This window comes from Engraulis encrasicolus, chromosome 20 (genome assembly GCF_034702125.1).
Source record: "Engraulis encrasicolus isolate BLACKSEA-1 chromosome 20, IST_EnEncr_1.0, whole genome shotgun sequence".
Lineage (NCBI taxonomy): Eukaryota > Metazoa > Chordata > Actinopteri > Clupeiformes > Engraulidae > Engraulis > Engraulis encrasicolus.
The window spans coordinates 25,977,317-25,999,731 of NC_085876.1; the positions used below are offsets into that span (position 1 = coordinate 25,977,317).

At 42.2% G+C, this 22,415-nt stretch overlaps 1 protein-coding gene across 1 annotated transcript; it reads right to left on the minus strand.

Moving 5' to 3' along the window:
• Positions 1 to 4,651: 4,651 nt before the first annotated feature.
• On the minus strand, positions 4,652 to 13,228 carry si:ch211-195b13.1 (STKc_SGK domain-containing protein). The gene is made up of 12 exons (XM_063185680.1): positions 13,026 to 13,228; positions 12,421 to 12,496; positions 11,250 to 11,316; positions 11,068 to 11,108; positions 10,624 to 10,765; positions 9,388 to 9,519; positions 9,012 to 9,124; positions 8,485 to 8,608; positions 8,259 to 8,354; positions 7,863 to 8,018; positions 7,555 to 7,644; positions 4,652 to 7,195 (listed from the first exon to the last, which is right to left on the minus strand). Exons 1-12 carry the CDS (start codon positions 13,093 to 13,095, stop codon positions 7,034 to 7,036), a joined length of 1,269 nt encoding a protein of 422 aa, XP_063041750.1. The 5' UTR covers positions 13,096 to 13,228; the 3' UTR covers positions 4,652 to 7,033.
• Between the last annotated feature and the right edge of the window lie 9,187 nt (positions 13,229 to 22,415).

The window sequence follows — 22,415 nt, forward strand, 5'->3', positions numbered from 1 at the left end:
TGAAATGTCATTTAATTGTCTGTCAGTTTGCCCTATATTACTTCCTTTGGCTGTCTTACATCGGTAACCAAGTGATTTCTTGTGTGTTATGAATTGCATGTGAATATGTCACAAATACACTTGTTTCAGGAGGAGAAAGATGCTTATGGACAACATCATGAAGTGGAGCCCTGCGATGAACTCAGTGAGCAAGGTCCGCCTGCTGCTTATCGGCCCAGGGCCTTGCGTCCTCCACTTGTGCTTGTGGCCTCATACCAGGAAGTAATACGTCCTGATGACATCACTGACAACAGCATTATATTTCAATATCTCGCAAAAGCTCAATTGTTAAGTCATTTTCTTATTTGCAGAGTGGATGGTGAATGAAGAATAGTGAATTATTGTGGCTAGGCTGACAGTGGGGAAACATAATTGTTTTCTCCACGGATGCGGGGCATCAGCAAAATGTGAGGCCACAAGCACAAGTGGAAGACACAAGGTTGCATATTGGAATGCACACAGGGTGTTCAGTCTTCAAAGGTCACGTGGAAATTCAGGCAAACACGGGCACAGCAAGGACCAGTCTGACCACACAAGTAGGCTACATATTCTTTATTTGTAACAGACACAATGGTCCATAGAAATACAAATGACAAAGGTTAAATAAAAGACAGACAAGGATAAAAGACATTTAAAGACAGGTAGACCTACAACCATCAAACAGGCTATAGGCACCTTCTCCAGTGTCGCCTGAGCTTAGAAGAGAACCTCACAGAACTCCTGGCTGGGTTTACCAGAGATTCAATTATACTATTTTGGGAGCAATCCAGTCGGCCCATGAATTTAAACATTTCTTTTCTAAGGACTGCATCACACCCAGGGACATTGGAGTAGACAAAAAGACAGCTGGCACTGGACCATTTAGGTATCTTCATCAGCAGTCTCATGGGGTCATTATATGCAACGTTTAGCTTCTGATAGCTGCTACTCTTATATTTACACCATAAGTGGGCAGTGTACATGGGTGTGAAGAAGGCTCTAAACAGGGAGCACTTGACATTAAAAGAACACATGCTAAATTTGCGAAGTAGCATATTAGCCTGAGCATAGCCTACAGTTTACGTCGTTGGCGGTATATATCACGATCATCACAGAGATCATCTGATATTATATGACCAAGATACTTAACTTCCTTGCACACTATAAGTGGGCTATCACCCAGATTAAAAAACATAGACATCCAAGTCACATTAATAGACTCAATACGTTTTTTTCCTATTATGGTCATTTAAAACTACCCGGTAATCTCACACGATGGTTGACATTGTCAATCGGTTAGCTCTGGAAAGGTGTGGGTGTTTTCAAAACAGCTCGAACCTGATTGGAGTATTCATGTGGCTTTTTTTTAATCACGTACTACTTCAACCACTGACTTGTATATAACCCGCCCCGCGATCCTGCCCCGCAATTCTGATTGGACAGGCTGTGAAATATTTGATTCCTTTGGGCTCGTCTAAGATTTCCAGACCCAAGTGCGAGCTCACAAAGTTTAACGAAGATGCACGAAGGGTCTGTGTTGTTCGTTATTTATTGTCGGGATCGTCGGAAGATGTCCATCTGATGTAGGCCTATGTCTATGTTTTGTCATATTCAGTGACCTTTGAAGTTCTGTTGACCTAATCCGATAGATCACATGTGGTGGACAGTTCAGGCAGGGATGTCAATCTCAGGCCCATTTTATTCGGCCTGCAAGATCATTTATAATATGTATGACATCATTAACCTAGCAAAAATGACTAGAAGGAAACATTTTGTGAATCACAAGAATTATAAGTGGGATTGGCTTGCAAATTCAACCCAGATTTTGATTTTGGCCCGCTGTGAATTTGAGTTTGACACTCCTGCCTTAGTATCAAGCACTTAATTATGATGTAAAAGGGTTTGTGCAATATGCAAAGGTATTGGGAGTAATTGTATATATGTATATGGGTAGATGACGGATAGGCAGCAAAAAACATTCTTTTCACAAAACATTGTTTATGAGGGGAAAAAGTATATGTCTACGCAGTGCAGCAATTAATCTTTCAAAAAATCCAAGTGGTCACAATGTTGGTCTATTCATTGATTATTTATTTACGTTGATAAAGCAATTTGCTGAAAATATGTTCTTTGGTGTGACGTTAAGAAATAAATATATTAAGTAATGTAGAAATGGCTTGATGGAGTTTCATGAACATTGTTACACTCTTCATATTTATTGCAATTTTTTAAAGTCTTAATTTAATGAGAAATTACCATTTTAAGTATTTTTTCCCATTAGATGTGAGATTATTAGAAACCTTCGAGGAAAAACAGGGATATCTTTCTTTTAAATGTTCAAAATTGTCCGAATTTATACTAACTTTTCAGGGACGATAATTTGTTCTTCCCTAATGCAATATTCAGTGTTTATCAAACATATTGTTTAGCTCAAACAAACATTTGAGCGTTTAAAACATGTCACACCGTAGGACATTCATGTCAAGCTAAAGGACAGAAATGCAAAACTGAGCCAGAAACAAATATATCAACATGATTATTTTGTCTTTTGATCATAATATAATGTTGCAGTCAATATGGACCTACACTTTACACTTATAAGTCTTTGAATCGTCGATTATCAGCCTATCGTAACTCTTAATGACAGCCATTCGGTCATTGAATGTAACCTGCAGAGCTCATAAGACTCAGACAGACCTTGGCATGACCATCACTTTGTAGGTATGCTATGACTGTCACACCATTGAACCTGTAGTGTGTAGTGGCCAGTGCCTGTTTGGTATCTCAAGCTGGACAGCACATTTATGCTGTATATTGAGCTCTCCACAGCATACTTTATTCATCTATACTCCTCTATATACTCTCTCCCTGATCTTTCCTTCACTGTTACCGTTATATTTTATGGTTTCAAAGCACCATTAATGACATTTTATATAATTTGACAGTATCTAAAATCAACAGCAAATATTCATCAACAATGCATCAAAGTATAAATTCCAAAGGCCAATAAAGGAATAAGTAATTTGAATACACAATATTTATCTAGTCAAACAACAAAACAAAAAAAGATGTACTACCAGTTGTTTTAAAAGCTATTTCTCAAATATCTAGTCCATTGGTGTGACCTGTTTGTCCTTTGGTGTGATACTCCAAAGTGTCACACCATAGGACTTTTACCATCACACCATAGGACTTTTCCCATCACACCATAGGACTTTTGAGCTTTTGAGTTAATTTAAAGCCATGGCGTTGCCAACTAAAATACAATTTCACCTTTAGTAAGATGCATTTTCACACATCTACATAAGAAAAAAATATGAAAAATATACACTATTGTCAAAAAGTATTTTATGGCTGTCACACCAAAGGACTACAAACCTAATACATCTTGTGGTAGCAAAACATAATTGATTGACTGAAGAACTCTGAGAGAAAAATCTAAAATCCACCCTTGCCATTGGCTTCTTAAGGGTCTAAAGTCACAATTTATGTACCGCTGGAGCTTCAACAATAGATAATTATCCACAGAATTAACAAAAAATATGATGTCACACCACAGGACATTGTTTTCTGCGACAAAGTTTCATAAGTCCATACGGTCTCAGAAAAACAGGAAAAAAATTAAGCATTGCCACTTGCTGAAATAGACACCTTGAAAAACATGCCAGGGTTGTTTAGACAAATGACTGAGCTTTGATTATTTATTTAAAAATGTTTTAATATGGAGAACCAGGCTTGCCTCAGTCACACCATAGGACAAATGTGACATTTGACTCAAAATTAAGTATACTTATTTAAGCTCTGGATTTATTACACATTACTTTTTCACAACAACGACATTAGTTTAATCATTTAAAGCATTGACAATTTTGAAAGCATGAATTTACTTAATTTTAAGAGTCTGCGACAGCAAAATTTACACGTCACGTCATCTACCCACATGTATATTTGGGGGGGGGGGGGGGGCTTTTACGCCTTTATTTGACTGGACAGTTGAAGATGGTGACAGGAAGCGAATGGGATAGAGATTCAGGGGAGGATCGGGAAATTAGCCAGACTCGAAACGGGGTCCCCGAGGGTGGGCCTGCGTCACAGCGCCCCCAGGTATTGGGATTAATTTGTTGGGTTTTTTGTTTTTCCTTTTTTTTTAGGGCTCTGCTATACTGTATGTCATGATATTTAGAGTTCAGATGCAAAACCCCCTAAGTGCCGTTTCAGAAAATAATCTTAATTCATTTTTTATTTAATACAAAGCTATCAAAATTGCATATTTTTTATTTTATTTATGTAAAATAACTATTTATATGTATTATCAAGTACATGAATGTAAACCAAACCAATAACGGGGTTCTCTAAAAATATAGAAGTGTAGGTCTTCAGAAATGGAGTTAGGGGGTTTTGCATCTGAACTCTTGATATGAAGATCCAATTAGCAGATCAATGATGTTCTTGGTTGAAGCCTTTTGATTTCTGCTTACACATCTGTCAATGTCAAATATTGTCTTATTTTCTTGAAGGATGTGTAGGCCTACATATCCTGCATCTGAATGTGTTAGTTAGAAATACACAAACATGAAGATATTTATAAAATTGAATAAAGCACAAACAATAGGAAGCTCAAGAGACGATGATCTTCTTGTTCCTAAAAATTTATTTTGCTTTCGTAGATCTCATTTCAAATGTATGACTTTCATTTCATAGGAATTATTTACAGTGATCTTTAAAATGTACAATAGATGGCATGTAAATAAATATACATGAAGAAATAATATAAAACAAAGTTTGAACAACTTCCAAATATGGAAGAAAATAAACTAGAACAGTATTACCATTGTTTTTTGTCATTTCCAATGAAGAGAATAGAGAGAGTATCAAGTTGATGAACATTGGCCAATTGAATCATAAAACAAAGAGAAATGTATAATCATTATTTCAGGTCATCTTTACTCATTCAATATAGTGATATTGTTGTTAATACCACTCTATTATGTAGCGTGTCTGTTCTTTCTTCTAGTACCTTATGCTGCATAGCATTACGGTTTCTCTCATCAGCCAGCAGATGAACTAAAAGAATAGATATATACATATGTACTGTAGGATTAAGTCCTAGAGCCTATGATTAGGCACACATTGCAGCAGACACAGACGTTTCAAAAGTTCTCTCAAAACCACCTGCATTTTTTTGTCATTCTACAGCGATGTATAGTGGTTTCAGTACAATCAGTGGTTTGTTTCCATTGCAGAAAGCTACTGAAAAGTTTGATGAAAACACAGAGCCTATTTGGTTAGTCTACTACTATTGCTGGTAGAAAATATAGTGTACTTCCCAATTTCTAATAGATGATAATGTTTCTTTTTTTTTGTTCCTGTTTCACAAGCAATTCACACGCTAAGGTAACACGTAGACAGTAGTAGTGTGAAAGTGCTGGTGAAAGGAAGAAACATGGGACAGTACAAGTGCAATGACGTGGTAGTCGAGTCAGAATTTAAAATATATAATTATCATGATATAGTTTAACAGAACTAAAACTACAATATTCCACGGTCTATAATATTCAGCTGTTGAAAACAGACAAAACCCTATGAGTATGCATGAACAATTATGACCTGACAAACAAGACTTTGGTGGACAATGTTTTAGGAGAACAACTACAACGGGAGTACCATTCACTGCGCAACTCTTTGAATCCTCAAAGCTAAAACAGCTGGGAAGAGCAGGATTTTTTATGTACCACATAGTCAATACAAAACATTAAAATCAATCATTGATCAATAAATTGACTAAATGAACATTGCAGGTCAGATAATTATTGAATTATAGTAGAGATTCCATTCCTTGCGGATATGATATGAGCGTTTTAGGATGTCAATGGTCTGGTTCACGTAAGACCTTTCTGCTCATTGCATAAGACCAAAATGCAGCACTTGTCCTAACCCTCGTCTCCCAGAGTGCAATAAAGCATCAACATAAAAATAATAAAGCATATGTAACAACATAACAACTTGTGCCACGTGAAAAAATATATTTGAAGAAGAACATGTACAAATCTTGATCATTTGCAAAGCCTAAAATGACAACAAATAAACACATCGCAAACAGCTGACACCAGTGTCAACTATTGATCACAAAATAAAACCTGGGCAGTCAGAGTTGAATGAATGCAGTTAATTCCTGTTTCCTTTCAAAGCCACTCCTGCCTAGTTACACTCAGGCACTTTTAGCAGTCCGCTTTCGGGAAAAGCTGAATGTAAACAGCCGCCCCCCACCCCCACATGTCCACACGTGATATCACACTTGGCACTCCTCCACTCAGTTCAACTGCATGTCTCCGCGATGTAATATTTAGACTTTTCTCTCTTCTTTTTGTTTGTTGGTTTTCAAAAAGACGTAAGGTAGTCCTCATGCTTTTTTTTTTTTTTTACAAAGTATTATTACCACTTGTCTTTGTGCAAGATTCGGTGTGCCTGTTTGTTTACGGCACAGGATGGTCCCGTTGGGTTATGTTTTTAAAACTATTGCCTTTAGGAGAGTAAGGCATCAGTGGGAAGGTCATGGAAAGACGCCATTGGAAACTCCTGCCCCTGTCATGGCCCCATGTGTGCCCCATGTGTGCCCTTTTTCTTGCTACTGCTGCTGTCACTGCAGCCAACATCCGTCCTCTTGCCAAAGAGAGAGTGCAGGTGGGAATGGAGAGATGGAGAGCCGAAGGTCTGATCTCTACTGGAGGAGGAGGACTTCAGGAGGCGTGCAAATCTGATCACTTGGGCAGGGACTCGGGGAGTCTGTATGCACCGAGCAAGGGGGCCTCTGACCACTTTTGCTCAGGGATTGGGTCAGGAGACTTATTGCAGCTCCATGATCACTTAGAGGAGGGATCTCCAGTCCATGCACCCTTACACATAAGAGTTCTCTTGAGGACAGAGGGGGTGATGTGATGACAGAGAGGTTGGGTCAGAGTTCACAGGGTCAAGGTTCAAGAGGTCACCCTGGGTTTTGCAGCTGGGTGTTCTGGGCCTACATGAAGGTGTTGGTGGGCCCATAGGAGAAGCCTGGGAAAGCTCCCGCGGCCTCCTTCATGCTGCCGGTGATGTGCAAGCTGTCAGTGTTGGCCAGGGATGAGGACACGGGCATGTGGGTGAACTCGGGGTCGAAGTGGCGCAGGTCCGTTGGGCCACTCTGTGACAGAGGTGAAAAAATAACACACATTACATTAACATCATGTGCTATATACTATATAGAATAGTATGAGAAAAATATGCATGAATATAGATACTGTGATATCTGGTCAAAGCAGGCTTTTTTATTACGTATACACAGCTAATGTACTTTCCATGAAGTAACGCAAATATACTTTCTCTGATTTAGTTTTGTTCATTTTGACATAAATAGTCATACAGTATTCCTTACTAAATGAACATACTGTACGTTGCAGACTAAATTTAGTGTCTCTGATTAGGTGCGTGGAAGCCTTGTAACTGTGCAACTGAAATTCTGTGAGCATAGAATAATGCTGAAGTACTACAACTCTGACTTACCACTGAGGGCACAAAAGGAGGCGTTATCTTCCGTGCCATGAGGTCGTCCCAGTTGATTGGTGAGAAGAAGGAGTGGACCTTCAGCTCCATCTGAAAAGGAAAATGAAGCACAATCACTTATGTGTTTGTATTGTGTGTGTGTGTATGTGTGTGTGTGTGTGTCTGTGTCTGTGTGTGAGTGTGTGTGAGAGAGAGAGAGAGAGAGAGAGAGAGAGAGAGAGAGAGAGAGAGAGAGAGAGAGAGAGAGAGAGAGAGAGAGAGAGAGAGAGAGAGAGAGCTTGTTTAGTCAGTGGGTTGTGTTCACTTACAAAGTCGTCCGTAACTCCCAGCCTCTTGGTGCGGTCCTTCTGCAGCAGTCCCTCCAAGAGCTCTCGCCCAGCGTTGGACACATTGGGCTTCAGCACCAAGGGCTTGTTCAGGATATTGTTGTACATCTCGGCAGTATTACGACTGTAAAATGGAGGCTGAGGAAGAAAGAGGGATAAATAAATATGATGTTTCACCACTAGTAAGTAACAAGTCTAATTCATAGCATGAATGGGAATTACTGTTTCAATTAGCTTTTATGATGATATGCACCTTGCTGTGAGTATATAAGTGATATTAGCCTTACTGTAACTAAATGATCTTATATATAAACAAATATAATGTGGGCTTCATTGTAAACAACTTGTTGTTTCAGCCAATAAGGGATCTCCACTCACCAGCCCATACAGCATCTCGTAGAGGACGGAGCCAAGGCACCACCAGTCCACTGTGCGGTCATATGCTTGTTTCTGAAGAACCTCTGGAGCAAGGTACTGTTTTTGAAAAGACAGAGTAAAGTCAATTTACGCACTTGTTGTATCACAATTGTGATTCTTAAGATATGAACAATTCCACCTTCCTAGAACGAGAGGACTAGAATTGAAGGTCAAACTGAATGTTTACCTCAGGAGTTCCGCAAAAAGTGCTGGTCGTTGCGTCTGCCTCCAGCCCTTCCTTGCAAAGGCCAAAGTCAGTCAGGACGATGTGGCCCTGGGAGTCCAAAAGGATGTTCTCAGGCTTGAGATCTCTGAAATTACACACACACACACACAAAGCCAGTCAGTCATCATGCTATGACCCACATGTTTCCGCCGGTTGAAAAGAACATCCCTTGTTAAGACTCTGAAGTCATCGGTATTAACTTCTAGACTGTAGAGACCACGGTCATCCACTGGGGGCAGTGGTGGTATGCATACCCATTGACATCCTCAGGGCCGCTGACAGCTTCGGCTGGGCCTAGGGCAAAGCCGTCTGAAAGAGCCCCCCAGCCCAATACATACAATTTACTGAGAACCCAATTCTGGGCCCCCTCTCTCTCTGGGCCCGGGACAACTGTTCCCTTTGTCCTCCAACACCCACACCCCCCTGTCGGTGACCCTGTACATGCTGATACTGTATACTTGAATTTATTTACGTATCTATGTACACACCTGTAAACAATGTGTAGGGAATGGAGGTAGCCGAGGGCGCTGGCGATCTCGGCGGCGTAGAAGCGAGCACGGGGCTCCAGGAACACTCTCTCACGCTGGAGGTGGTAGAACAACTGAGAGGAAAGAAAATAAAACAATAAGTCCACGTTTTAAACAATAGCTCACGTTTGAAACAATGTTCTCCTTATATTCTCTGTATTTTTCATCAATTATTATTCAAACAAGCTATTTTAAACAGCATATATGCATCTCTTTTCCTCTTTTGTCACTTTGAATAAATGCAATGCGATGTCCATTGTGATTTCTTTTTAGGGTAAACAATATCCTTCTCTGCAGATATGCTCTCTACTGCTCACTGGCAAGCCAAGCCACTCACCTCGCCTCCATTTACATAGTCCAGGACAAAGTAGAGCTTGTCTGTGGTCTGGAAAGAGTAGTGTAGTCCTACGAGGAAGGGATGCTTGACGTTCTTCATCAGGACACTCCTCTCCGCCATGATATGCTTTTGCTGAGGGGGGGGGGAAGAGAAGATAAGGTTATTTTTCTGCAATCACATACTGTAATCCATTACCCCAACTTCCCGAAATCTGAGAATGAGAACCATTCATTCATTGAAGAATGGTAACCAACGGGTCACAGTGGTTATGCAGAGTTTCTCGTACAGTATGTTTTGGTGGTGGCTCTCCAATACTTTGAATGGTGATACAATGTTAATGTAATTTCAACATCATAATGCTAATGTTACAGGCACGGCCCTGGTAAGATCTTATGCTCTCTGACATGCCACCAAGGAATTGAGACTTCCTGGTATTTTAATGTCCTCTTCTGGAACTTGCTTTCAGGGCCGGTTCTGGTCAATTTAGTTTGGTGACCTGGCTGAGCTTTTGGTGCATTTAGAAATTAGCATTTGATCAGCATAGCCAATCTAGTACCTATGTATCTACTGAGTGGCCTTGAATAATCATTGTCGATGTTAAGTTCAATGTTTTATTTAGTTTGATATTCTAATTCTGTGGGACTTTTGGCCTTATGGTGCCCCTAAGATATTTGGTGCCCTACAGTAGGCGACCACCTTTGACTGGCTATGCCCAGTGGCGGGCCTGCTTGCTTTACATAGGCTAAGTGTAGAGAAGTGTAAGGCAGTGTAGTATAATGAGGGCATGTCGTGTCATGCCATTAGGGCTTGACATTAACTTTTTTATCCCACCGGCCACTGTGGCTAGTGGTTTTGTCATGTCACTAGCCATTCAGGTATTCCACTAGTCACAGATTCTATATTGTTTTTTCCTTATCATGATGGTCTGCGTCTGACCTCAGAATATGAGGTACTAAAGCAAAATGAGTGTCTAGCTTTCTACATGGAAGAAATACTGCAAATCAAATAGAATCTGAGTTACTGAGCTTTTTCTTGAACTTAAATAAACAATTGATACACAAGGGGCAAAAAACAGAAAATACGCTATGATGTGTCATACCAAGGAATAAGCTGCTAGCCAAAGCGGCTAGTGACACCGAAAGTATTATTAGCCACAGCCAAGTTTTACCAGCATTTGGCCGGTTGGCAGGTGCCAGTGTCAAGCCCTGCATGCCATGTTACGTATTTGAGGCTCACCTCTTTCTTCTTCAAGATGATCTTCTTCTGAAGCACCTTGACGGCATAGTACTGGGCCGTCTCCTTGTGGCGAGCCAGGAGCACCTTCCCAAAGCTCCCTTTGCCGATGATCTTCAGGTAGTCAAAGTCACACGGCTTGACCCTGGGGATAACGGGGAGGGAACAGAGCGTTACGACTTATAATTGGTGATGTGAAGGACAGATGAGATTCAAGTGACAGGCATGTGCTACTACATCAGAACTGGAATGGCTCTTTGGGTTCGCTTCATGTGTATTAACATTGCACAATCTCAGACTCATTCTTGAGAAGAGAGAGATAGAGTAATAATAGGCCTACAAGTAGATACCATTAAGAGAGCAAGTGTTTTCTTTTTTTTCAGAGTAAAAAGAGCCAAAACATAAACTTCCTAAGTGACCTTGGCTAATAGTGAAAAGTGGACTTACTGATTCTCCTCTGCAAGAGAGCTCCTGGGTCCATAGAATAGCTAAAATGGGAATACAAATGACAACACTTTAGTCAATGCGTCTATGCAATAAATGCTATGGTAAAAAAACAAACAAAAAAAACACTTGAAAAAAACACTTGCATGTGTTAGCTGTGGTTCTATAGAAAGACAGTTACTTACTGTATGGGAACCTCGCCTTGCTTCATTCTGATTTTCATCCATCTTCAGGAATGTTTCTACAACAGCACTGAGGATGAGAGAGAGGGAGAGAGATTATTATTATTATTATTATTATTGCTGTTATCAATTAGCCTAAAAATAGGCTACTTGTAAATTATACATGCCCTGCATTTTATTTCTTTTCATTTCTTTGTTTATGAATACCAAGCACTCTTTCAAGCCATGCTGTGGTACACGTGGTGTACCGTTCTCAAAACATTATCATTACTCTAGCAGTGCAGTTGCATTTTTCGCCTCAGGGCGGCAATGTCGCTCCACATTGATCTCGTCGTGACTGAATCGGCTTCGCATTCGGCAGGTATGACCGATCTCTAGCCATTGGTTGTTATTTCACAAGATACAGGACTATGACTAATTTGTACAGGTGTGTGCAATGTAAGAGATAGGCGTTTTAATGCTGAGCCAAATCATGAGAAAGGAATTTGGTTAAATGCGGGTTGTATAAAACGCGCCTGGCTTGCCACTGCCAGTAACATCTGAGGAGGTCTGAGTCAGACTTCGGCGGCGCTGCTTGCGTGAGTGGGGACATAAATCTGCGACAGTTGGGGGTGACAGATGATGAGGTGGTGGGAAATTTCCACGGCGCTCCCACCAACTGCGCTTAAAAAGTCCCTCAAACAACACAGCGGCCAAATCAGACAGGAAAGCCAAACATTGCAATGTATGGTGGCGCGCTTTAATTGCATTACGGCGTTATCCCCGTCTAGGGTACATGCCGGATTTGCTGCCTCACAAATGTGCTTATTGGGCCAGCTCCAGCTCCAGCGACGGTCAAGACTTGACTGACATGAAAGGAGCTGTTGGCTGAGCATCACTGGACGCAGATTTGGTCTATTAATGGAGCTGGACATGGCCATTTTAAGAGACGCGCGCGTGGTTTGGATTAGTGAGCTTGTACATTGCGCCCTACTGACCTGTTGTTTAACATGCTAATAAGTGTGTTTGAATTACATATGTGACATGTACTGTATTTTATGTAGACAATGTTTTGGCTTGCCAATCAGATGTTGTGTCCTGCTATAGCCGTCGCATGTGATCACTGGTTGTACATGTTTGCCTAAATGCCCCTGAAGTTTCAGTTATATAAGATCAAAGAGAATAGGCTCCTTACTGTTGGCAAATATGTGGACTAGCCACCAGCTTCTGGATGAAGTCGTTCAAGCCCATCTTCCTCTCCTTGATAAAGGCTGCAGGTGGAAAAGAAAAGAAAGGCATGTGCGTCAAAGGGGAGTCCAGTACGTCACTCATATGATACTACAACCATTCTTGAATAACAATGCGGCTGGAGCTTGAGGGGAATATGGATCACATACAGCCGCCTGATGTGCGCGCGCGTGGATTCCCCAGCTCAATTCATAGTTTGCAGAATGAATGTCAAATCAACGTTTGACAACAACACTGAGCGAAAACATCAACACCCTCCAGCATTGATCAATGTGGATTTTAGTGACTTGTGCAATTTGTGCTTTTCTAGAATTAGGGCACCTCAAGAGCGCACCGGTTGGTTAGTGCACTACCATTAGGCTGGCGGCATGAGACAATTACACAAGAACGTCCTTTAATTTAGGCTAAAGACAGAAGGGTTTGCAAACGATTCAACAATATTGCACTGCCCTAGTTTTGCGCTGCGCAAAATGCATATTATGCGCCATCAGCCCCGATTTAAGAAATAAGGCAACTACCATTCCGCATGTCGTTATAAATTGTCATACATACCAGTTAGAATTGCCATAACTCCACGCATTTTGCAGTAAGTCAAGTCACACCTAGCCTCTGTCACAGCCATGGTTAAGGGTCAGTATAATCCGAGTCTGGAATGTTTGTCTTGAGTAGCGCGCTCCGTATATTCCAATTGCAAAAGAGCGTCAATCACCGCACACGGGTCTCTCTTGCGAACCGATGTAACGTTAAGCGCCACTGCCTGACACTGCCTGAGCGGGCAAGTTATTTTATACGGACCACGTGGTGTCGGAGGCGAGGCACTGACATCACTCACAGTAACCGGGGCAACTGGCCTGGCCTGACGTCACGGGATTCCGCAACTCCCAGCCTTGCCTGCAGGAGGCGGGAATGTCACCAGCGCTATAGCCAACCAGGGCGCAGGAGATTTAACCCCCCTTCTCCTCCCCAACCTCCTTTTTCTCTCAATGGAAAGATACCAGGGAACTCAGGCTGTGCTCCTATAATCTCTCTTCTGTGAACAGATTAACTCCACTGCGAGATCACCCTTAATCAAGATAGATGACCCTGACACATCACTTTAAATTGTCCCATAGGCTTGCATGGACATAGAGGAAAGGATAGGCTACCAAATTAAACAAAGGGATTATCAAGGCCCACGTTATTTGATTGAGAGAGATGGCACATTACAATGTAAGCCTATACAGGTATAAGTATGTAGACTACTGCGTCAGAGTTGCCAACTGCCAGGGTCACCAATGACTTGCATTATATAAGGAAGACAAGATCAGTCCAGAGAATCAAGACAGAATAGAATAGGACAGAATAGTGTACAGTAGGCCTAAATGTCAACCGACAACGCTCCTGCACCATTATTTATGACCAGGCTCTGGTGTATTGCTGAAGCAATACATTCTGATTTATAATGCAATTTAATTTCACTGGTCGTTGATTGCACAGCAGCCTACCCCAATCGGTGGGCTACACTCATGAATCCATGCTGCACACTTATCATTGATTAAATTGGGGCTGGACAGCTCAAGGTTGTGGTGGGACAGCAGCTAAACCAAGGAGCCCGTTATGTAAACTGTGCCATGAAGGCATATCATATCATGCCTCCCTGGGCACGACATACATTCACTCATACAGCAATTGAAGCCAACAGGGGTTGATGACAAAGGGGTCAGTTGTCTGGGGCCCAGGCAAAGAGGGGGCCTCGAATTGGGTCCGTATTGCATTGTATGTATTTGGATTTAGATTACTTTGTCTCGGGCCTGGCCAAAGCTGCCAACGGCCTTGCATACAGCATCCATGCCACATGCATGTGGTCCACTAACCCTTTTGGGTTATATAAGTGTGTCGTAATCTCTCTCTCTCTCTCTCTCTCTTTCTCTCTCTCTCTCTCTCTCTCTCTCTCTCTCTCTCTCTCTCTCTCTCTCTCTCTCTCTCTCTCTCTCACAATGGTCTTTCGTGTGAAGACCATTGGTGCTCATCCCAAGCTAGGGCAAGGGGATACGGTGTGCCATGTGGGACAAACTTCACGCTCTCATGCAAATTGCTCGGATGGATGGACGGGGAGGAAACAGAGCTGAAAATCTGTGTGACTGGTGGTAATGATGCATGGCGGTGTTACACCATCGGTTATGCAAATTACTGATGAATGTGTTCCTGGAAGAAGAGGCTAGTGAACCTGCAGAGTTGGTGATGCGGGCAGTGTTGCCAGATTGGGCGATTACCCGCCCAATTGGGCTACTTGGGATGGCCGTCTGCGGGTAAAAACGGCCATTTGGTGGGTTTTTTTCTGCCGTTTTGGGCCCATACCCATACTGTAGAAATCAATGCAATTTGTTGAAATTGGGCGAAATGTAGCACATTTTGACGGTTTTTGAGAACCTTTTGGGCGGGATTTGATCAGACACATCTGGCAACACTGGATGCGGGTTCACCAGTAGGCCCTGCGTGGACATCTGGGCCGGGGGCTTAACCCCAGTACCCTTGATCTGTCCGATGATGTCAGACTTTTTCACAGAAAATAAAGGAATCTAAAAATAGCAATTGGGGAATTTCCATGCCCATCCCGGATGGATGCATTGCAACTGCACTCGAGTCAATTGCTATTGGTTTGTCATGAGGGCTGCACTGCATCAGATGCTGTCATAACAGCCCACAATCAATGAAGGGATATGATACTACAGCAGTGGTTCTCAAACCTTTTCCATCATTTCCCCCCTCAGAGGGTCTGGATGACTACAAAGAGCAAACCAGTTTCTGATCGACAGGCCAACCGACCGACTGACCGATATTACAGCAGCATACAGAGTTGTAGGTGAATAAAAAAACGACACTCACGCTCAGCTTCCCGTGCAAGGTTCCCACAGAAATGAAACATTGCGTACCATAAAGCATTTCAATTTCCATTGACAATGATTTTTCATGGGCACTCAGTTATGTACAGTAGGTACTTGATCAGCTGTTTTCAATCAGATGTATCAGATTGATATGGCTTTTGTCGTCCCCACCCATATCTGCTTACTTAGGAGGCCAGGAAGTGTAAGGAGACAAGCGTGTCTGTCAGTCAATCAATTTCAGTCTTATCCTCTGCTCAGTACGTTTGTACCTGATGGTTTAGAGGAATCTGCTCTGGCCCATTGGTTCACCTTTAATTTCAGACAAAAGTCTTATATGACAATGCACTAAGTTTGCCATATCTTCTACACTATACAGATAGCCTACTATATGTTTGCCTGGCAAGACAGACTAAAACATGAAAATTGTCTGGAATTGCTCGGTTCACCTGAGGGCTAAAAACGCTGTTGTTATGGTTCAAATTGCCTGTGGACTGCCTTGGCAAATGCTATGACCAATCCTAACACCCGTTTTTTGTCATTCTCCAGCCTCCACCACCCCAGGAAAGCCCGTCCCAAAAATTCAAACACAGAGAGAAAAAACCTTTTGTTGTGATTAGCTTACTCTGTATTTGTGACTTCTTAACCCCTGAATGTTAGTCTGCGATTTGCAGATTTGGAGTTTTCTGGATTTTTTGACAGTCATCTGTCACCTTCATCAGAGAGACATAGAGTATGAACACACACACACACACACACACACACACACACACACACACACACACACACACACACACACACACACACACACACACACACACACACACACACACACACACACACACACACGCGCGCAGGCCCGCGCGAGAGGAAAGATTCTCTCAAAAAGACCACGGGACTTTCCATTGTATAGGGTGTTCCTGTTTGGTTTCATTCTGAATTTGCATGCTGCTCATGTGATTTTGTAGTGTGTGTCTGTGTGCGCGCGCGTGCGTGTGCGTGTGCGTGTGTGTGTGTGTGTGTAGGGGACGAGTGGGTGTGCTGCAGCAGTTTGGTTATCATGTATCATCAGAAGTGTGATAAAATGATTCATTGCCACTATGTGCATGTGTGTGTGTGTGTGTCTGTGTGAGTGTTTGTGCGAGTGCGTGCGTGTGGCGTGCGTGTGTTGAGTGGGTTTGCAATGGTATCACATATCACCAGAAGTGTGACAAATGATTGAGAGCCGGTGCATACATTTGTGGTGTGTGTGTGTGTTTGTGGGGTCGTGTGTGTGTGTGTGCGTGCATGCATTCGTGTGTGCAGAGGGGTTCTCACATCAGAAGTGTGACAATGATTCAGAGCCGCCGAGTGTGTGTGTGTGTGTGTGTGTGTGTGTGTGTGTGTGTGTGTGTGTGTGTGTGTGTGTGTGTGTGTGTGTGTGTGTGTGTGTGTGTGTGTGTGTGTGTGGTGCAGTTACAATATCTTATCTTTTTCTCAAACCCACCAGTCATACGGCACAAAATGTCAACTCCCTGTTGTAGTGGACACTTTGACACTTTGATACTATAATCATTTGTAGGCCTACCTAGGTCCACATGTCTCTTGTGGTTAAAGGAGGAGTGTACAGAAGTAGCTCCTTCTGGCATTCTAAGAAGTACTGTGTCAGAAATGAAGCAAATAGTATTGAATTTCAACACGTGCTGTGTGTGCTCAGGAACAACACATTTTTGTGTCAATTGTTAGATGTGTCATTTATACTGTATGTGTCATGTGTGTAAGCAAGGGGTAATAATTGTGTAACCATAAGAAATCAATGAAATAAAAAAAATGTTTTTGAGTCATATTCAGCCACATTTCCTGTTTGTGGTGATTTATAAATAAAATTACTTACTTGCTTACATGCCTTTTAGCAGTAAGACTAATTTATATCTCACCAATTACCCCAGCTCAACACACCCAGGCTATACTATCACCGTGTAGTCTATCTGTGCATGGCATTGCATGCAGCCTGCCAGCATGTACACATAAGAGAGTTAATGGATATTTATAGCAGGGAGTTAGTAGTGAGAACGTGGGCTTGGCCACCACCACACAGTATTGCCGGTGTGCCCACGTACATGTAGATGCCAAACGGAACAGGTGGCAGTGACTACAGTACACACGACTTCCGATTCAGGGGTGCATTTCTGGAAAGCGTATTTGTTAGCAGTTAGCAACTTCGGTAGTTGCCAATGGGAAATTGCATTGCAACCAACAAAGTAGCTAACATAGTTAGCAACTACGCTTTCCAGAAATGCACCCCTGCACAGCTTTCCTCAGAGGCACAGGCGGACAGGACCCAACTCTGTCTCATCATCACTGGGGCCTTGGCTACAGTTGCTGTGGGGTTTGTTACTATGGTGTGTTGCCATTAGCCATTAGGCGGCACAATATATCGAAAATGTATCGAAATCGCGATATCAAGAGTGGCGATATGTGTATCGCGAAATGACTTATTTATTAAAACATTTCTGTGCAGTCCATCACTTGCTGAATGTCAACAAATGCGCAAGAAGCCCGCCATGACCAAAGCCATGGCCCCCACACAAGCCGACAAATTACTGACAAGAAAAACACTTGGTTACATTTCTAAATATCCTTTAAATATCGTTATCGAGGTATTGCATGCTTTTATCGAGTATCGATTTTATTTTTTCTGATATCGTGCAGCCCTAGTTGCCATGGGGACTGGTGGGGCTAATTTGGGTGTGTGGATATGAGGGAGCTGCTGAGGTTGGGGTTTTTTTGCATACAGGTGTAGTGCTGCTCAGGTTCCAGTTTTGCTTCTGGTGGATGGATGGATTGATGGAGTGAGGGCTTAGAGTGGCTGAGACACTTAACACTTAACTCACACACACAGACACACACACACACACACACACACACACACACACACACACACACACACACACACACACACACACACACACACACACACACACACACACACACACACACACACACACACACCTTTATCCCCCATGTATTTGGTCCTTCCCGTCCCATAGAGAGAGAGAGAGAGAGAGAGAGAGAGAGAGAGAGAGAGAGAGAGAGAGAGAGAGAGAGAGAGAGAGAGAGAGAGAGCACTCCTAGCTGCTACAGCTGAATGGCTGCTTGGCTTTTTTCAGCTCATGATGCCCACATAACACGCCCATATTCACAAACTGACACACATTCGCACACATTCCCACATGCGCTCTCTCTCTCACACACACACATACACACACCTACGCGTGTTCACAGATTGACAGATACACCCACATTCACACATATCCACTGGCACTCATTCATTTTCACACACAACCTCCTGGTGTTTCATAATAGACATTCTATGTATCTCATCAAAAACACACACTCTCTCTCTCTCTCTCTCTCTCTCTCTCTCTCTCTCTCTCTCCCCCTTCCCCTTCCCCCCACACACAGTCACTGCATATGCTCTCACTTGTTCCTCAAATGCCCCCCCCCCAACCTGCACCTGCCTACTGTCTCTCTTGGCTTTCACTGGGTTCACCTGGATGAGAGCTATCAGGCCACTCAGCATCGGGATAGCAAACACTACACTGTATATGTTGCTGGGTTAATCCAACACCCAAGAGAGTTGACTTTTACACCAATAGTGTTGATCCTAGTCAGACATTTCTTCTCCACAGATAATTTACTGTAACAATGCAGTGCAGACCATATCCCCACACCACAGATATAACAAATTACTGAGAGAAAATGGAGCTTGCTGACTAAGCCCTTCATATATTTAGTGAGCATCAGTAAAGCCGACACGAGCACACACACTCTCTCTCTCTCTCTCTCTCTCTCTCTCTCTCTCTCTCTCTCTCTTCAGAAGCCATTTTGGTACATTCTGCACTCTGTTTCAGACAGATTTAACATTACATAACTTCAGACAGAAGAAATTGCTGTCGGCTCAACTCTTAATACACAAATAAACTCTTCAAAGTGTCCCCTCCAGACAGCAAACCAAATTCTCTTGTTTTTGTTTTCCACCGAACACATTTGGGTTTGTATGGATCAAAAGTTCAAAATGTCAGCTTGTATTTTCTGGTATTAAAATCTAGATATGTTGAATAATTTGGGATTTATGCCTCAAAGCCTTCCGTTTTCGTTGGACAACAAAAACAACAGAATTTGCCTTGCTCTGTATCTTTGCACATTGCATTCCCTTGCATGATCCTTTTTATACAGCCATTGCACAACATAAACCACATAACACAACACAAACCACCTAAAAAAAAACATACATTACAAAACAAGCATTGCTGCTGAAACTTCAGGTAGTTTAATACGACCTCCCCCGAATAGCAGGTACCTGCTAGTAACAATTAAGCATTAAGAATTAATTTCCGCTTCAGTTCATTGGAGGGCTCAGTGCCCCTCACAGGGCTTATTAGAGGAAACCAAGCAGAGGAGATCACCAGTGCTTTATGATCCATACCATGCAAATAACATCTCCGACCAGTTTCACTTTCACCATCCCCCTTATCAAATGAAGAGGTGGCTCGCACTCAGGTTCTTCTTTTCTTGTTTTTTATTTTTTTATTTTTTACATTGCAGCAGAAAAACAGACAAGTGTTTCGGCTGTTGCCTTCATCAGTGTCTTCGTCAGTGAAGGCAACAGCCGAAACGTTTGTATGCTTTTCTGCTGCAATGTAAAAACTAAGAAAATAAAAAAGAAGAAAGGAAGAACCTGAGTGCGATTCACCTGTTCATTTGCTGAGTTTATTCAACTTGGAGACGCACCGCACGGAAGAGCGCAGTATATCAACTAGCCTACCATTCCCCTTAGCACCGTGCTACTGCTGTCACCATAGTGATACGAATTAGTCCTAGGCCTGCCTGCCCCTACTGTCACTTACAACCAATTCTAATAATCACATTTTATTCTGAAGAGGACTCAGTGTACCAGGACGCACTGCATTAGAACAGTGGTTCTTAACTGGAATATTCTTGGGACCCACAATTTTCCATGGTCATTAGTTGACCCAATATTTTGTTGTGCCCTCGGAATCTTCACAAAATTATCAAAAAATATGTATTTAATAACATGCACCTGCATTTTCGTTGTATGCTGACATGTCTACCGGTATGAACTTGTGGAAAATGTTTCACTCTCTCTTCTCATTTATGCAATATCGCATCTTGCTTAAATTTTGTGGCTGACAATGAAATGGTGAATTATTATTTTTTTTACACCACAATTCCCAGCCAGGACCCCTCCGCAACCCACTTTTGGGTCCCGCAGCCCCACCAGTAAGAAACAGTGTATTACGCTAGCAGAAGAGGTCATTGCTTCATCATATAATGTTAACAAAGCTGATCCTCTCTACCAGTTGCCCTCCACTTCAACTTCCTTTATGAAAGTGGTACTGCTGTCTGTCACTATATTATAGTTGTGACGAGAATCAATCCAGCTAGGCCTACTATCACAGCTAATGCTAATATCCATTTTCAGACTTCTGACTTCTGCATCAATATTATATATATATGTTATTTTTTTATCGCTTGTGTTTCTGGTAAGGCTGTGTGTGCACTTTTGTGTATGGGTTCATGTGTATAACGTGTTAGTTAAAAACTGGAGATGGTGGGACACAGAGTTGCCAGATGGAAAATGCTGAATTATCGTACCAAAACCTCAAAATTATCGTTTTTGGGGGCTTTTTGGGAAGAAATTATCATACAAGACCCACATTGTTGTTTCAATGCATCTAAATGAACTGAATGACAACTCTAAAATGATCATACATCATGTTTTTTTGACTGTACAAAGGACAAAATGGACAAAATGATGGTACAAATACGATAATTATCGTACATCTGGCAGCACATCTCAATGTCCAGCCAGGTGAAAGACAGATCAGAGAGCAAGATCAAAGCTGGCCATGTTGGATAAGACATAAGACATTCTCTATTAGATTACATCTGGTCTGATGGATAGCAGAGAAACTGGACGTCCTGGCTAATCTTGTCTTGCTGGAGATGATGGCGGATAAGTACCGAATCACACAGGGTATGGGGGACATCAAATGATGGGGAGGGGTGTGTGTGTGTGTGTGTGTGTGTGTGTGTGTGTGTGTGTGTGTGTGTGTGTGTGTGTGTGTGTGTGTGTGTGTGTGTGTGTGTGTGTGTGTGTGTGTGTGTGTGTGTGTGTGTGTGTGTGTGTGTGTGTGTGTGTGTGTGTGTGTGTGTGTGTGTGTGTGTGTGTGTGTGTGTAGTGGCTATGCCCTGAATCACACAGATGAACGATACTGAGCTAACACAGAGGCAGGCAGAGGGGGGTCAAAGAAAGGCAAGCATCTTATCAAACTGTGTGTGTGTGTGTGTGTGTGTGTGTGTGTGTGTGTGTGTGTGTGTGTGTGTGTGTGTGTGTGTGTGTGTGTGTGTGTGTGTGTGTGTGTGTGTGTGTGTGTGTGTGTGTGTGTGTGTGTGTGTGTGTGTGTGTGTATGGAGGATGGAGAGAGATATATGATGGGAGAGATAAAGGAAAGTGTGACGGGGAGTCATGCAGTTCAGCCAAGCAGAAGTACAACTTCATCAAAATAAATAATAAATAACACACAGTCAGAGTCATCTTCCTTAAATAATCACCTTAGTCATTATCAGGGGAAGTCGGAAAAAAAACAGTCTAGGAAAAACATGACTTATGATTATTTTAGGAAGTTGGTGATAGCTGAAAAGACCGCATTATATAATAGGCTACATTTAAAAAAGCTTCCGCACATTACACATTTTGGCAAGGCTCTCATTATAACACTCAGAATTCCAAACATAGTCGATCAAATTGTTTCCTTACCTAAGAAAGACTTCTTGCCGGTCTTCATGTTCCGTAACTTGGGTCAGTTTGAAATAATCTCTTCTGTCTGCGACAAAAATAGTCTGGTTGTAAAAGTGCCTGTGCTTGCGTCTTTTAGTAGAGGGCCATATATTATCCCGTGCCTTCACATTTAAATCCTCTCTCTCAACGCTGGAGCATCCACTGTGATTCAAATGCCTGACAAATCATTTCCTATATGCATTGGTCTCTCTCTCTCTCTTTTCTCTGTTTCTGTCT

What these genes read in the sequence shown, in the direction of transcription:
- si:ch211-195b13.1 (XM_063185680.1), bottom strand. Translation starts at nt 13,095, where the DNA reads ATGGCTGTGACAGAGGCTAGGTGTGACTTGACTTACTGCAAAATGCGT. An exon ending in TCATCTTGAAGAAGAAAGAG is followed by an intron (nt 9,520 to 10,623) that starts GTGAGCCTCAAA and finishes CCCCCCCCTCAG; the next exon opens with CAAAAGCATATCATGGCGGA. An exon ending in CTTTTTGCGGAACTCCTGAG is followed by an intron (nt 8,355 to 8,484) that starts GTAAACATTCAG and finishes TTTCAAAAACAG; the next exon opens with TACCTTGCTCCAGAGGTTCT.